At 39.0% G+C, this 16,526-nt stretch overlaps 1 protein-coding gene across 5 annotated transcripts; it reads right to left on the reverse strand.

Moving 5' to 3' along the window:
* Positions 1 to 259: 259 nt before the first annotated feature.
* On the reverse strand, positions 260 to 12,496 carry RMP64 (ribonuclease MRP subunit p64). Of its 5 annotated transcripts, none has more exons than XM_010970803.3 (9): positions 12,296 to 12,496; positions 10,465 to 10,619; positions 8,569 to 8,648; positions 8,063 to 8,194; positions 7,560 to 7,637; positions 6,117 to 6,220; positions 5,464 to 5,525; positions 3,100 to 3,314; positions 260 to 899 (listed from the first exon to the last, which is right to left on the reverse strand). In XM_010970803.3, exons 1-9 carry the CDS (start codon positions 12,396 to 12,398, stop codon positions 437 to 439), a joined length of 1,392 nt encoding a protein of 463 aa, XP_010969105.1. In that variant the 5' UTR covers positions 12,399 to 12,496; the 3' UTR covers positions 260 to 436. The 5 variants fall into 5 exon arrangements, with proteins under 5 accessions (XP_010969105.1, XP_045363146.1, XP_010969104.1 ...); XM_045507190.2 differs by having other exon boundaries at positions 3,100 to 3,353; XM_010970802.3 differs by having other exon boundaries at positions 5,859 to 6,220; positions 12,296 to 12,495.
* Between the last annotated feature and the right edge of the window lie 4,030 nt (positions 12,497 to 16,526).

Raw genomic sequence — 16,526 nt, forward strand, 5'->3', positions numbered from 1 at the left:
CTCCCTAGTAATACAATTAGTGGCAAAACTTTGATGATCAATTCTAGTATACAGAAAACTACAACCATTAAAATCTACAAACCTTGGGTGTTCAGAGGTGTACTTACCTCCAGTGGAGCCATTAAGGCTAAAATGACCTTTTAGGTGCTTCATTGCTACTCCCCATTTACCTAAGGCATAGAATAGGTTTTGCAAACCAAATTATTCAGGTCTTAATTGAGTCAAAAACTATTTAATAGTCAAATATTTGTCGATTAAATGACACAAAACTATGATAAATGTTTATTGAACTGAAATGAACTGCTGTACAATGTTGCACTAAAGCAGCTCTGAGTCCAAGTGGTACTTCCAGATCTTTCCAGATCTCAGCTGTTCTACTTAAAACAGCAAAACACTGGACCAGTTAGTTAATTACTTAAGTCTTACATATGAGCATCTAAACTCCCATCAAAGCAAAAATATCATCAATGTCGTGTGTCTCCTTAATGGTTCCTGTTGTATTATGTTTGTTTATTTGCATCATTGTCCAAGAATCAGTTTCATTTTCATTGCTTCCTATAACATTTTCATGTATTTGTTTCTCCTTAGTTTGTATGACAGGATTTGAAACTCTTCTACGCAAGAGTTGCTTATTGTTAGGAAAGAGATCAGTTCTGCGAACTGCAGGGTGTGAGAGTCTCCCTTTATTGGTGTGTGTAGCACTCTGAGTCCCTTGAGGTGGCTGCTGGACTTCCTTTAAAAGAGTCGACTGCAGTTTTCTCTGTGGTTTCCTTCGTCTCATTGAAAATTTATTCTGTGATCTTCTTCGTCTCAGATGATGCTTTGAAGTTTTGCTACCTGAGCCATGAAGAAGGCAGTTGCAAACAGACGTTTTTAGGCACTCAAGTTTCTTTGGCAAACTTAAAGACAGAGAGGGAAAATTGGAGATTAAGATGCAGAAAGACATTCTCAAAAACTTCTGTCTCCTTTTTGCCAACTTCCAACTGAAAAATATACAATTTATATTTTTGCCTGTGTACAACTCCAGAATCATAAGGAATAAGGGAATAGGAGTTTCAAATCAGATCTGTGTTTTCAGAGCACAACTTCCCTCTGATTCAGATTGTTGGCAAATGTGTCCCCATTATGTTACCAAAATAAAGTAGCTCCTGTAACTAGCGAGGTAGCTGAATGGTGATCTCCATATTTCAGTGCCAGAGCTTTGCCTTGATAATGGCTAATATGTTCATACTTTAATAGGAGAACTGGGGGAAAGATGTATCACAAATGGGAAATTTACAAGGATGCGTCAACCCATTTGTGGATTAACAGCTTCGTATTATAGCAGGAAATAGTCAAGAAAAAGGGAGTAAAAGTGAAGAGGAATGAGAAAACAGAGCTTCTGGCAAAGACAGAATGACAGCCTTGAGCTACCCTAATTGTGATTCATATTTCATCTTCAAGTCTGGGAATTCAGAGCTCAAATGGCTGATTATTTTAGGTGTTTTGTTTCTGAACAGGGTGTACTGCCACAAGGTACCTCCCTAACTGCCTCACTCTTTGGGATAGTCAGATTTCAAAAGATTAGCATGAGTCTCTCTACTTCCTAACCTCTCCTCTTCCTTTTTAAACAAATAGAGAAGTTTGAGGAAGCCCATTTTAATGTAGTAATGCATGATCTCTGTTTCCAAACCATTTAGTCTTACTATAAATGGTGATTTTTAAGTGAGGAGAGGGTAGGTGTACTTCTCAACTGAAACAGAAATAGAAGTAATGAAAATAGAAGAATCAGAGGATCTGAATTGAGTTCTAGATCTCCAATTCTATCACCCTGAGCAAAATCCTCTATTTCCTCATCTATACAATGTGAATACTACTACCTACCTCACAGAGTTATTGTGGATATTAAATCAACATAAAATGTACTACACGTATAACATATTACTGAAACAGCAAAACAGGGCAGCTCTGTTTTTGTGGAGTATAGAATAATGTTTTAATCAAATAACTACCAGTTTGTCACCCTCTGCATTAACTTTTAATTATCTCTGCTTCATCTACCCTGACTTTAAATGCAATCCTGAACAAACAGCTCAATCTCAGGCTGAGTTTCCACCCTAGAATAGATCCCTTTTAAATGGCTACAGACCTTTAGGTGAAGCCCAGTGTAAATAAACCCTTCCAGCAGTTCATCCCTTAGGAATACTTAACTTCTCCCACAGCTCTTAATCAAAACAGAGCTCTCACAATGTATCATATTTTTTTACTAAGACAAATACCTTTTCCATAAATTTTTAAAGAAAATTTAACAAATTTTAGACTAAGTGATTCATCCATGGGAACCACTGTAAAGTCCTGAACAGATACATGTCTGTAACTATACATAAGAAATAATGGTGGATGCCCAGAGATACATAAAAAGCTGCTCAGAGTGATTGCCTCTGTGAAGGGGGATAAGGATTTTTGAAGCCATTTGTGTCTCAAATTGTTAAACATGAGCATCTATTATTTTTTCAATAAAAACATAGAACCCTAAAGTATTTAACTTCATGTATTGTTTCAAGTATTACTGCCTCACAGCCAAAGATAACCATCCTTCAGCAGTTCTAAGAATGTAAGAATCACAGGAAAAGGAAGAAATCAATTCATGGAGAATCTAGCTCCTGTGAACAAAACCTACCTGACCCTGACCCCAGAGGCTGGGGTGCACCCTTGTAGGAGGCAGGCACTTCTGCTCCCACACCGTCATCCCGCTGAAGCTGTGGGCAGACTGACCGTCTCTCCTGCTAGAGGTGGAGCTAGAGCTCCCTGAGGATTAAATCTGGCTTATCCCCAGGCTTAGCATACCACAGACACTCCTAACACTTTCTGAATGAAAGGATGGAATGGTGAAGGGTATAAGTGAATAATCCAATTAACCAAGTTTACTTTCTTCCTCCCAATGATATATATAGATTTGCCCAACAAAAGCAGTAAACAGAATTTGTTTGAGCAGATCCTAATTTTAGCCCCCAGCTTACTGGACATCCCATTTTAAAGGCAGCTAACTTGAATATATGTACTTGTGCCCTAAATGGTAACAAAAAAAGTAAAGGAATGTAATTTTTGTAATATACTTACCTATAGCCTTGAGCTTCCACATGTTTAAGCCGGTTGCTTTTAAGAAGTTTACTACCCAGAAAGGTGGTCTGAGCCTTGAGTTTTTTGCTCCTACACCACTGAATCGCCATTTGGATTTCTTTAGAAAGTTCTATGAAGGTCTCAGCTTCTTGGAATCTTTGCACAAAACTTTTCACACAGGGAGTTCCTATTGCTTTCCAAGAATGTTTGGTTGCCTTTAATTTGGATTGAGAACATTTAAACTCAAAGTTAGTCTGAAATGTGGAAAGGTGATAAAAATATATTGGATTTGTTAAAGACTTACAAATATATGACAACAGAGAAAAGCTGACTCATAGACTATCAAAATTTGAAAATACGTCTTTTTAAAAGAAGGAAACAAGTTTTTTTCCAGCTCACTATGCTTTCCTTTTGTCTTAAATTTTTTATTCTCTGCTCCTAACACAAGGTTTCCTCCCCCCTCTGCTACAGTAGATCCCATCTGTAGCTGAATTCAGTTGTACACAGGTAGCAATATAAGTATTTCCATACCTGTCTATTTATTTAACCTACACATAAGAATAAAAGTCCACATGATTAAGTACTGGTCAAAACCTATCTGGTAGGGGAAAAAAACCCAAAAACTGAAGAGTCCTTTTCCTCTATACTGGGCTACCACAGCTTGTTTTTCATTTATTTCTATATCCTGAGTCACCGTCCTCAATGATGGGTCATAAATGTTACTGAAAACGTGTGAAGATGGGGATGATTGCTGAATGTATATTAAAAATGCTTAATTGAGCAACATTTCCAATTCAGTCATCTTTTGATGTGGCACCTTTGTCTCTTCAACCTCATCTTTCTGTATAAAGTCAAGTTTGAATTTTATCAACTTTTACTGTTTATTAAAATGTGCCACCTTTAGGTCTTCTTCTATACTCCATTCAAAACTTACCTTCTTCCAAATATCTCTCTCAAAAAATATTAAAAAGTAGTAGGAAATATGAAAGGTGGAGACCTATCAATACTTTGTGTTGGAGCTCAATAAAAGAAGTTTGACTAAAACTTTAGCATACTGGTGCTAAACGCTAAAAATGTGGTAGTGATTGGTCATGAATAAGAGGGATGCTGGGACCAGCTCACCTAGGATCAGGTGGATGGACTGCAGAAATCTCAAGGGTCACAGAGAGCCACAGTTCTTAAGAGAGAGCTGACAGAACTATTTGGGGGACTAGTGTAACAAAAAAGAACAAAGACTGTGAAACCAAACTGCCTGTGTTCAGATCCCAGCTCTGCCCTGTATCTGCTGTGTGGCCTGAGCAAATTTCTTGTCCTTTCTATGCCTCAATTTTTTCATCTGAAATATGGAAACAAGAATAACAGTATGTAACTCACAGGGCTTTTGCAAGGATTATATGAGTTAATACATACAAACTGTTTTGAACAATGCCTGGCAAGAGTAAATGCAGTATAGGGATGATGATGGTGGTGATGATGATGATGGTGATGATGATGTCGTCTCCCTCTGGAACTCATGAACTGGACAAAATGTAAATGCAAGCTGGAATCCGGGTAAACCTTCAGGAAAGTACTCTGACTTACTATAAATGATTAAGGATTCTTGAATAGAATGGAAGAAATAACCCATGTAGGAAACCGGAAGAAAACAATTTTGAGAAGAGAGGATAAAAGAAGTCAAGAAGTTAGTGATGAAAGAGGGTGACACTGATGTTATTTGTGCTAGGTCCAAACAAACAGAATTTACAGACACTGGGCAAGAAGAGGAATCATGTTAAAGCTTGAACTCTGACAGGAAGAAAGAAATAGAAGCCTCATGACAAAGGATGAGGATAGTGATAATGATGAAAATAGCTAACAACATCTAACATCAGTTAGGTGCTTACCATACTCCAGACTCTGTGCTGAACACTATACATGCACTAAAACTGGCACAACTCTATGAGGTACATACTATTATTAGAAAATAGAGGTAGGGAAGGTCAAGAAACTTACATAAGGTCACACAGCTAGGAGAAACCAAACCCAGGACTCAAACCATTTCTGTCTGACTGCAAAACTCATACTTTAAAGCAGTACAGTCCACTCCTATGATGGATCCTAGGATCATTTTAAAATTCTAGCATAAAGCAAAACTCTTAGTAAAATGTTTCTGAAGGCATTCTACTAACTGAATTAACTAGAGGCACTCAAACCCCTTGGGAGTGCCTCTATTCATTCAGAAGCTTAGGTTGAGAACTAAGATGGCACTATGCTTAGGGCTGGGGTCAAAAGTAGAAGTAAGATTCAGTCTCTGCCCTTGGTAAGTGGCATCTACTCTACAAATTAGCAGAAGTCATAAGCTGTATTAAAGTAAGTCAAACAAACCTGAATAGTTTTATGTTTCAGCTGTTTGCAGAAAGCCCTCACATCAAATTCTGATGATTCTTCTGTGGAGATGGGAAGATCACAGATATAAAAACTTAGGCAACTCTTTTCAAATCAACAAATTCTTACGTGCAAGAAAACATTGCCAAACTACTACAAAAGAAATAAAGGGAATTAAGCAAGCCAAGAACTATGAAGCAACAGAAACAAATAACTAAATGCTTAAGTTTAAAAACGCAGGTATTATCATGCCTCTCTAAAGATAATTAATGTGAGTTAAAATTAATTAGCGAGATGCTGAATTTCTTCCTATACAATGTGTAACTATACTGTAATTTCAGCAGGTTTTTTTGGTTTGTTTTTTTTAGAGTATGTACCATATCAAAGCAAATTACCTTTTAAGATTTTCTTTTTCTTTACTGGCTGTCCAAGATCCACATTATTCTGTATATCGATCTTCATTTGTTTAGATTTTTTGGAAATTCTAAGTAAAGTTTCCTCACTGGACCTTTGTGATTGCTCTTTTGTTAAAAACAGTTTATTTAGCAATTTAGTTACTCCTTTAGCTGCAAAAGCTATAGGCATTTTTTTCTTAAAGACTTCAAAATAGGGCTCTCCTAAAAATTCAGCAATATCAGAAGGAAAGGTGAAACCTTTGAAGTAAGGCAATGGTTGAATCCTGGAGACCTCCTGAAGTAATCCAAACAATGGCTCATATAAAGAAATCAGTCTTTTTAAAACATCTTTATAGAGAACCCTAGAGAAAGAAGAAACAGGACCTCATCGATTAGCCAGTAGTTATAATTTACAGATGACATAATAACCATAACAGATTCAAGGCTGAAAATAATGTCTGTCAATCTGCCCGTTTTTAGTACATACTTTCAAAGAGCCAAGATTAGTCCAGCCCGAACAGAAAAATCCAAGTATAAAATGTTATGTATATAAAGCCAAATGAAGTACTACATGGAGATACATCTCACAGGATGTACATCAAAATCTTAAGTGTGGTCTTATCTTGATGGTGAGATTTTAGACAAATTTCAGGTTCTTCACATTTTTTGTTTTTAAAATTTTCTTAAGCATGTATTATTGTAATCAGCAAAAATTCAAGCTATTTTCATTATAGAAAAGAATAATGAATGCTTGACACTTTAAAATAATATGATTAGTAATTCTAACATTATTAGTTCTAAAAATAAGCAGAATAAAAAACAAGATGATTGGAAATAGTACTTGAGATACCCAGGTTACGATATCAAAACAAGAGGATTCTCTTTTTCTCTTCATTCAAATAAGAGCTAATCACCCCCATTGTTTAAAATGGACAAAAATAGTTCTCCTTATAAATTTAGGCAGATTTTTGAGTCCAATTATCCATCAAATAAGTTTCATAATATATTGTGAGGTGAAAGGGAAGGTCTGCAACTAGTATTACCAGTGATCTTTACTTCAACTATGTCTCAAAAAGCAGGTGTTTTTCAGGTGGAAGAAAGGAATCTAGACCACATAAAGAAGGTCACTGCCGGGGGGTGGGGGGGGGGGGAGGATATAGCTCCCAATAGAGCGCAGCAGGCTTAGCATGTAGTGGGGTTCAATCCCCAGTACCTCCATTCTAAAGAAACAAACATACCTAATTACCTCCCCTCCAAGAAAATTAATAAAAAATTTAAAAACTTACAAAAAAATTAACACAACATTGGTTTTTAAAAAAAATTAGAAACCGAGTGGCAGAATCAAATGATACAGACTGCCTGGGAACAGCTTCATTTTAAATGACCCACCTGCTGAACGATTACAGTAACCATTTTTTCTTTTGTTAATTCCAGTTGCTAATCCTAGCAATTCACTTGCTTAATTGTTTAGTGATGAGGTTAATTCATGGCTTCAGATTCAAAGCCTAGTCTTTTGACATAACCATCAACACTTAGCTTCCCAATCCACCACAGATAAACTCTGATGAAATGAAGAAACAGAATTCCTGCACCTTCAGCACCCCATGGGAAAGCAAACATGAAAACTAGTAATGAGAAACCTAGGCTGAGTTAAAGAGATGAAAAAGAAATGAAGCATTTCAAAGGTACGTACATACGTACCATAACCTGCTCACCAGCCCAACCATCACAAGGTTTAAAATAATGAATTCTTGCAAACCTAGATGTTTCACAGTCAAGCTGGAGTATCAAGTTAAAGTTGGAAAACAGAACCAAAGGAATTTAGATTTTTTGAGCTACATTTATGAAAGAAACAGACTGAAACTAGAAAGAATTTTCTTGAGGGAATTATACAACCTTAAAACATGTTGTATTTAAGTCATGGAAACTTAAAGTAATATACACTCTGCTGAGGTCTCATAATAAATTTAGCTTCTAAGGTTAAGAATTTCTGTCAGTGCCCTTAGGATAAAACAGACTAGTAGATACAGAAGTCTCAGGCAATGGCTGTATCAGGCAATTACTGAGAAAAGCCAAAAAAGCAAAATTTTAAAAATTCCCTTAACTTATAACTCTTACAGACTCTCCAGCTTTCAAAGAGAAATACTATTAAATATATCCAGAAAATTCCAGTTGAGAAGATCTTTCACTTAACTCAAGGATACAGAAATGTCTTGCAGCAACAGTCCAAAAGGCGTAGCAGCAACTTGCAGGCTCCTAAAATCTTCATCAACACGAATTCCACCACTGGTTGGCTGGGGATGACACATGCTCTGGTAGCTACAGGCTGATTTTCACTTGACAAAAACAGAAAAGTACATTACTTTCATTCTTAAATATAAAGTACTTATATAGCAGTTTTCAAGTGCAGACTTGCTTTAAGCTCAATTTGAGGTAGTGATGCTTAATGACTCACTGAAGTTGACTGACACTGATGTTTCAATATAACTTATCATGACCCTGATTTCAGTGTCATGCTATTCTCTCCTAAAGGCCAAGAGAAGATTACCACAAATACCAGGGGCCCTTTATTAAAACAAAGTTTGTACAGCTGAGGTATAATTGTTTATATTCCAGTAATAATCAAAGGAAAGTCTAAAGCAAGGTCACAGCAAGTCACTGAGTTCCCAGCCCACCACAAAGCCCACTGCAAAGCAGATGGACCACTTACTTAGAAGAAAATGACTCAGAGAGATCTTGAATTGAACCTTCCAAATTCATGTTCTTCAAACGTTTTAAACACTGTTCAACCTGAAAGGGAAGAGCAGCTCAAATTCATATGTATATTATACAGACAAGGCCGCTGATGTGACCAGGAGAACAAAGAGATGCAAAATTTCGAAGTACAGAAATACACTGAATACCACAGAATGCCTTTTTTTTAAGGGTAAAGAAACCTGCAGCCCAAAGCGTATTGCTTCCGGTTAAAATTTTGAAATTTATCCAGCCAAGTAAACTTCTCAAATCAGTTTATGACTAAGAATTTACTATATGTCAGGATGTGCTTAATGCTATAAAGGGGACCAAGGTAAGAATAAGATTATTCTCAAGATGATAATTTTTCTGAAGCAACATGATTTCTAATAGTGAAACTATTAAAACAAGATAGTAAATTGTTAAGTACTAAATTTCAACAGCCTGTAAGTGCCACAGACAGGAAGAAAGCAATGGAGGGACTGGGCTTTCTGAACATACAGGACCAGGTGAGCAAGGCTCAGGAAGGAACGAGTGTGGTGAGTAGGATTCATGAAGAGTTCAGGTTCCTTGGAATAGAAAGTGTATGAAGATAAAGACCAGAGAGAAGCCTGAGCTAAGGAAAGCTGAAGAGCAGGATCACAAAAGGTCTTGTTAGCTAAGCTCAGAGGTTTAGTCTTTATTCAGGAGGCAGTGGAGGACCAGTAATAACCAAAGCTGTGTTTCAGGATGATTAACCTGGCTTTGGTACACATGAATATGCCAGCATGGAGAAAAGACTGGAGGAGGAAAGATCAGTCAGGATTGCAAGACAACTAAAAGTTGACAAGGCCTGAAAAAAGAGATGGCAGCCGGAACTAAAAGAAGGGACTAGATGCAGAGAAAGTTTTGACTGATAGTTGACCAGATGGAAGAGCTACCTAAGGGAAGAAGCAGAGAAACAGAACACCAGATTGTTCTGACTGGATAATTATTCACAACTTGGAAGCCAGGAGGAGAAATCTGTAAATTCAATCTGAGGTGACAAGTTTGGTTTTGGAGTAAAAAGACTCAGAAGGAGATAAAAGCTGTCCCAGAGAAGAAACTTAAGAAAACACAATGATCCCAAATCTTTCTTTGATGAAAAAATCTTCATTGTTTTTGCCTTAAGTAATGGGAGTGGAAAATTAACCAGAGAACATGAATCTGTGAGGTAGAGGTTATGTCTGTCTTTTTCACCCCTGTTTACCCAGCACGAAGCATAGTGCCTGGCACATGAAGTTTCAAAAATATATGGAGAATTAATAAAATTCATGAATGAGTATATAAGGAACTCAGCTTAAGAGGCTCTACTCTGTGGCGTAGTCCCTGAGCTGGAGAGCCCAATTTTGTCTTAAACTCCAACCCTTAAACAAAACCACGTTACACCACAACTTATTAAATACTCATTTACTCTAATATATTTCCAGTTAGAATACATACTCCAGAATAAGTAAATCACAACTCTGTTTTTTTAATGGTTTTGGGATTTTGATTATGCTTAGGAAAACTGGTTCTTAATCCACCACTTTGTCTTGATCAAATCACTCAATCTTTAAACTAAGCAAAGGTACAGTCATTTATTATAGCTTACATATAATGAAGAAAACTTTTCATAAAAATTACCTACCTACTAGAAACAAGACTGGGAAAGAATCATAGTTCCTTTCTATAATAAGCTGTTCTTGAAATGCTTTCAGAAAAATAAAAAAATGAAAGTGTGCACATTAACTGTGGGCTGAAGACTTACAAATGACAATTTACCATGATTTCCATAAATAACAAATTATTAAGTGGCAGTGCAATTGCCATCTTCATCAAGTTGAGTCTTAAACACAGGGCACTTCCTCCTTACCTGTTTGAGGGCCAAATGGGGCTTGTGGCGGCCCATTCTGTTGTGATTGCTGTAAAGGACTGCACATAACACATCTGTTTCTGCATCTAAGATTTGGCTCTTCAGTGACAGTGTAACGAGACAGCATTCTTTAATTACAGCTGCAATGCAAAGGTCTAAAGCAGAGATGTTTAATAAGACAACGTGCATTTCTATATAAAGTATATTATAGAAAAAAATACACTGAAAAAAAGCAGCATCTCCTCACTTGTTTAAAGAAATGAAGAATAAATTAACATAATCAGCTTCACCTATAACAACATAATGATTCTACATATGTAAAAAGTTGGAAAATGATGACATGATATCAAGTCCAGGAAATCATTAAGAGAACATCTAAGATTACATCTGTTAAACTACAATGTAATGTATATTTTTACTTCCCATTTATCATGATTTTAATAATCTTTCATATGAATACTTTGCAGCCAACCATTTGGTGTACACTTAACACCTTAAGGACCTTGAAGGTGGGACACATGTTGTATACTTCTCTAAATCCCATTTTGCTCTGCACATAAGCATGACAGAATAGATAAATTCATACTCTTAAAAGACAAAGGTACTGTATTTGGGTACCACTTTAAGAATACACTCAAAAAGAGAAACCACTGTAACAACTGGAAATTATATAATGAACATCAGACTCAACACAGGGTGCTTAGCAAAACAAGGTATCAGCTTCCTAGTCTAAAAAGCTATGAAGTAGAAGATGGAATTGATGTGTTCTCTGTGGCTCTGAGGGTAGCACTAGCATCCTAAGGAGAACTAATACAAAGGCAGATTTTTGTGTAATGTGGCGAACTTTCTTATTGCCCCAACTATTTAAGGCCAGAAAGGGTTGCCTTAGGGGTGGGGAGAGAGTTGGTGAATTTCCACCCCTAATAGGAATCCTGTTAAGGAATTTTTGAATAGAGGAAGGGGAAAGATTAATGTGTAAACTGTGCAGGATGGATGTATGGGGAGGGAGATGCGATGATTAGATAGCTTACAAGTATTTAATATTAAAAATAATAGCTATTATTTGTTTATTTACCGTATCAGGAACTGTTCCAAATGCTTTACCTATAATATTAACTCTTTCATCAAAATAGCTTTACGAGGCAAGTATTATTTTTATCTTCATTTGAAAATGAACTGAGGACCTGAAAGCTTCAATAACGACACCTCTATCCCTCACCCTAGCTGCAGCAGAATAAGAGCCAGGATGCAAATCCAGGCCAAGCTCGTACTGCCCTACTGCCTAATAACTGCCTAATAATGGTAATGCCATCATACACTGATAGAACACTTTAGTTTAAGAGCACGCCCTCCTACATGACATCATCAGATCGTCCCCACAATCCGGTGATGGGTTGGGAAAACTAACCCCATTCTACATTTAAGGAATGGGGAACCCAGAAAGACTGCGGCGTAAGTGCAGAATGCGGTAAAAGTGACGGCCCGCAGTCCCTCAGAGGCAGAAGCTGGAAAAGACTGAGGAGTAACCACGGCTCTGGGGGGCCTGAGTTAACGAAGGGTTCCCAGGCAGCACTTTTCCTTCACGCCCTGTGGGCTCGGGGCTGGGTCTCGGGCCTTAGGCGCTCAGCCAGGCCCTGCGTTCGGCACGGTGGGCGAAGAGGACCGTGAAGCCCGGTGCCCTAAAAGCTTCCTTAGCAAACACCGGAGCCCAGGCCATGCTCGGCCGCGGCTCTTCCCAGCGTCCTGCGGGCTCCGGAAGTCCCGCCCCCGCGCACGTGCGCCGGCCCCGGCCCGGAAAGGCCTACCCCTGCTCGCCAGGCGCCTCACTCACCCAGCGCCGCGCTGGGGTCCTGTACTGTCACTTCGCTGCGGCTCCCTGCCTTGGGGATCCTCACGCGGTTCCACGGCTCCGGGCCCGGTAGCAGGGCAGCCATCTTGGAAGGCAGGGGAGGGGCTGGAGAAGGCGGAGCTAGGCGAGAGCAAGTGGAGCAACCCACGGAGGAGACGACGTCAGGGGCGGGAAGAAGGCAAGGGGCGGGAAGAGGGCAAGGGGTGGGGCGGGAAGAGGGCAAGGGGTGGGGCAGGGTGGGTCCTTCACGGAATCGTAGACCGAATACCGTAGACCTGAAGGACCCCGGTTGTCATCCAGCCCCTTGTTACCAGTGCCTGGCCGGGTATCAGAATCACTTGGGAGAAGGGGAGAGGGCAGGGAAGCCCCATCCCGGTACTAAATCAGAATCGCAGAATTAGGCGGGGAATCTGCATTGCTTCCCCACGAGATTCGGAGGCACAACCAATTTTGAAACTACTGCAAGGCATTTTACAGATGTGTAAAGTGAGGCCCACAGTTAACTTAGTGCATATAGCCCCATCTCCACCTCAGACATTAGGGGAAAAGGAAGAAATAAAATAAAGAGACCTATATAAAGTGTATATTTGTAACGCAGAAGTGTTTGAGTTAGGGAAGGCTCTACCTTGAGGAGCAGCAAAACCTCGATCACATCGCAGAAACTTGGAGGCTGTCTGACTCTCCATCAACCCTATCTTATATCAGTGTCCAGAACAAGACGACATTTATTCCAAACTTTGCTGATCTTCACCTCATTAATATCTTTCTAATAGTTCATTTATATTTAGCCACCCTGATGCCACCTTAAGACCCCCACTATAATGTGTTGAAACACTTTACATGCTGTGTGTCACTCTGTACATACTAATTTCTCTACCTGGACCATTTCTCTGAAACACAATCTCAGCTCTGGTGTTATCACCTAGGTAATTCTTCTTGAGCATCCTGTCCCCACTCCATAGCTTGATAGAGAGACCCCTTTAAGTACTACCATAAAGTGTCCTTTGTTGGCCTCTGTATCAGCTTCCTGTTGCTGCTATAACAGATTACTACAAACATCGTCACTTAAGACAGTTATTATATTACATTTCTGGAGGTCAGAAGTCCAAAATGGATTTCAATGGACTAAAGTTGGCAGGGCTGGATCCTTCTGGAGGCTGTAGTGGAGAATTCATTTTCTTCTTTTTTCCAGCTTCTAGAACTGCCACCTGCATTCCTTGCTCATGTCTCCATCTTCCATTTTCAAAGTCAGTAGCATAGCATCTTCCAATCTGTCTCCACCCTCTTTCTCTCTTACTCTTCTGCCTGCTTCTGTCTCGAAAGGACACTAGTGATTACGCTGAGCCCACCAACATAACCCAGGATAATCTCCTCATTTCAGAATCTTTAACTTAGTCACATCTACAAAATCTATTTTGCAGTGTAAGCTAAATTCACAGATTTGGGGGATTAGGATGTAGATATTGGTGAGGGGTGGGGGAAGCATTATTCAGCCTACCACAGACTCACAGAATTTATCTTGCTGTATTGTATTAGTTTGTATATATGTCTCTTTCTCCAGTGGTATGTGAGCTTACTGAAGGCAGAATTGGCTTTTACCCTAAAGACTGCTGGCTCCCAACCCTGGCTGGTCATAATTACCTGGATAGTTTTTTAAAATAGAAAATTTTCAGGCTCCATTTTGAAAATTCTTATTAGTCAGGCCTGAGTAGAGCTCTAATCCTTGTTTTGTAAACGCTCCTTGTGATGGTGGTCTGGATTGTAATTCCCTTGCTGCAGATGACAAAGGAGTCATTGAGTCTTAGGCTAGGCAGTTTTGGTCACCTTGCGTCAGAGGACGAGCACTCTGGAGAAGAGATTTGAAGGAGATGAGACTGGAGGTAGGGAGGTAAGGGGCTCTATTGCAAAAGCTGAGGCAAGAGATGACAAAGGCCTGAATTCAGACACAGGCACTGAAGGTGGACATTATGACTTATTTAGATGTCCAGTATTTAGGTATTTAAATGTCTAATATGACTTCCAGACTTTTGCCTTGAGTTTGAGATGTGGCATCCAAAACCAGAACAAATTTAGGTAGGTAGCAGGGATAATAAGATAACTTTTGGTATAATGAGTTTGAGATTGCCCATGGGCTGTTCACAGAATATGTCCAATTTGCCAGCTGAATAAATGGGACTGTAGCTCCAAGAGTAATTGCAAAGAGAGGAAGTGGAGATGATGAACATAATGTCTTTAGAAGCTTAAATGAGACAGGAAGATAGCATTTATGTGATAACAGAGATGTAGGATCAAGCTGGGTATTGTTTTGTTTTGTTCCAAATTTAAGGGTAGTGTATCAGGGTTCCATCAGTCAAATAGGACCAGTAGCAGATTATATATTGTATATCTATGCGTGTGTGTGTGTGTGTGTGTGTGTGTGTGTAAAGGACTTTTGAAAAGAAATCGGCTTACACAACTGTGGGGGTTAGACAGTCAAGTCTGAAATTCGTAGGGCAACCTATCAGGAAAGGTAGTCTGGAAACAGGCAGGAGCTGAAGTTGCAGTCTTCAGATGGAATTTCTTCTCCTTTTTGTCCTCAGGGAAACCACAGTTCTGTTCTTAAGGCCTTTTAAAGGGGTTGAATCAGTCTTCCCCAGATTACCCAGGATAATCTCCTTTACATAAAGTTGACTGACTGCAGCTGATAATCACATCTATAGAATACCATCACAACGACCCCTGGGCTAGTGTTTGATTGAATAACTGGGTACTCTAGCCTAGCTGTGTTGACACATAAAACTGACCGTCACACACAGGAAGTGATTTGATCACCCAAATAGGCTGAGGGAAATGGGGCCAAAAGAGTGAAAGAAACTGGACCTACTAAAGAGATCAAGGGGAGAGAATTGATGAAGGAAGATCTGTTATTCATTCAGAAAACTTTTTGAGCATCAGCTGTTTGCCAGACACCATACTAGGTTGCAGAGAGGACAAGCAGGGGTGGGACCAAGTGCTTAGGTAGAGAAGTTGCTTTCAAGATCAAAAAGCCTTTATTTTCTGAGCCCAGGCAGCAATAAAGGTAGCTTTAGATATAGACATGTTTGGGGTAGGGTAACAGAAAGATGAGGGAGCCCCAGAATGAAAGCTCCTATGTTGTCAGTGGAGAAGGATTTGAATCATTACCAAGAATGGAGGGCAGGAAGATGGGTTCTGGATGAGTAGTGGATATTTAAAATCAGAGCTTCCTTGAATTTAGGGGTGTGGAAGAGGCATGGACTGTTTTTAAGGAGAAAGTAAGGATTTAGGGCCATGCTTTTATAATTTCGAATTTGCAAAGAAAGATTACCACAGACACAAGTGACCATGAAATAGATAGAACCTTGTCCATCTCATTGACAATATAAGAAATACAGATAAAAATAATGTTGAGGTATTGTCAAATAGGGTAAAAAACATGATGGCCATGTTACTAGGGCCTTGGACAAAAATTTAGACACAGATTTATCCTTTGTTATTATAATCATGAAAGCAGAAAAAGATAATAGTCCCACAGTGAGTCAGTCGTTTTCTAATATTTTGGCAGTGGAATTATTTTTCCTTATAAAAATCTTAACATAGAAATCCAATATATAAAACAAAAATAGAATTGCAGCGGTTAAGGGTGCAAGGTAGGACTCAGGAACCTCCCATTAAGGCCCCCTGCCCAGGCTCCTGAAGTACCTCCCAACACCACTTCCCAGGAACAGTTTGGACTCCAGTGTTGTAAATAAGTAAATGTGTATTGATATGAGCAATTTTTTTTATCATACATTGTTTTTTAAAGCAGTTTAAGAATCTCTATGTACAGTGTGATTCCATGAAAAAAAAATGTACATCCATACATTGAGAACAAGATCTGGAAGATCTAAAGGAAGGTGTTAACAATGATTATCTTTTCAGCAGTAGGATGGATCTTTTTTTCTTCTTTGAGCTTATTTGTATTTTCTAGTTAAAGGAAAGCAGTATGTGTTGCTGTTGTAATGAGAAAAAGATTATTTTTAATGCTAAAATAGTGCTCATCAAACCTTACGATATGTGTGTGCAGGTGTGTGTGTGTGTTGTGTGCATATGCCAACATATTCAGCGATACATACTTTTTGGCCCATCCAGCTCTGGCCTCGGTTTCAATAGCATGCTTTGCTCCGTCGTGTTGGGGCTGGTATTCTGCAAAACCACGTGGTCGTTGCCAGCTGGT

The sequence above is a fragment of the Camelus bactrianus genome, chromosome 1 (assembly GCF_048773025.1).
Source record: "Camelus bactrianus isolate YW-2024 breed Bactrian camel chromosome 1, ASM4877302v1, whole genome shotgun sequence".
NCBI lineage: Eukaryota > Metazoa > Chordata > Mammalia > Artiodactyla > Camelidae > Camelus > Camelus bactrianus.

Coding starts and splice junctions, on each gene's coding strand:
- RMP64 (XM_010970801.3), bottom strand. CDS start 12,398: ATGGCTGCCCTGCTACCGGGCCCGGAGCCGTGGAACCGCGTGAGGATC. Junction 8,195..8,568: donor TCTGAGTCATTTTCTTCTAA/GTAAGTGGTCCA, acceptor GTTTTTGTCAAG/TGAAAATCAGCCTGTAGCTA. Junction 5,526..5,858: donor GAAAAAGAAAATCTTAAAAG/GTAATTTGCTTT, acceptor CCATCTCCACAG/AAGAATCATCAGAATTTGAT.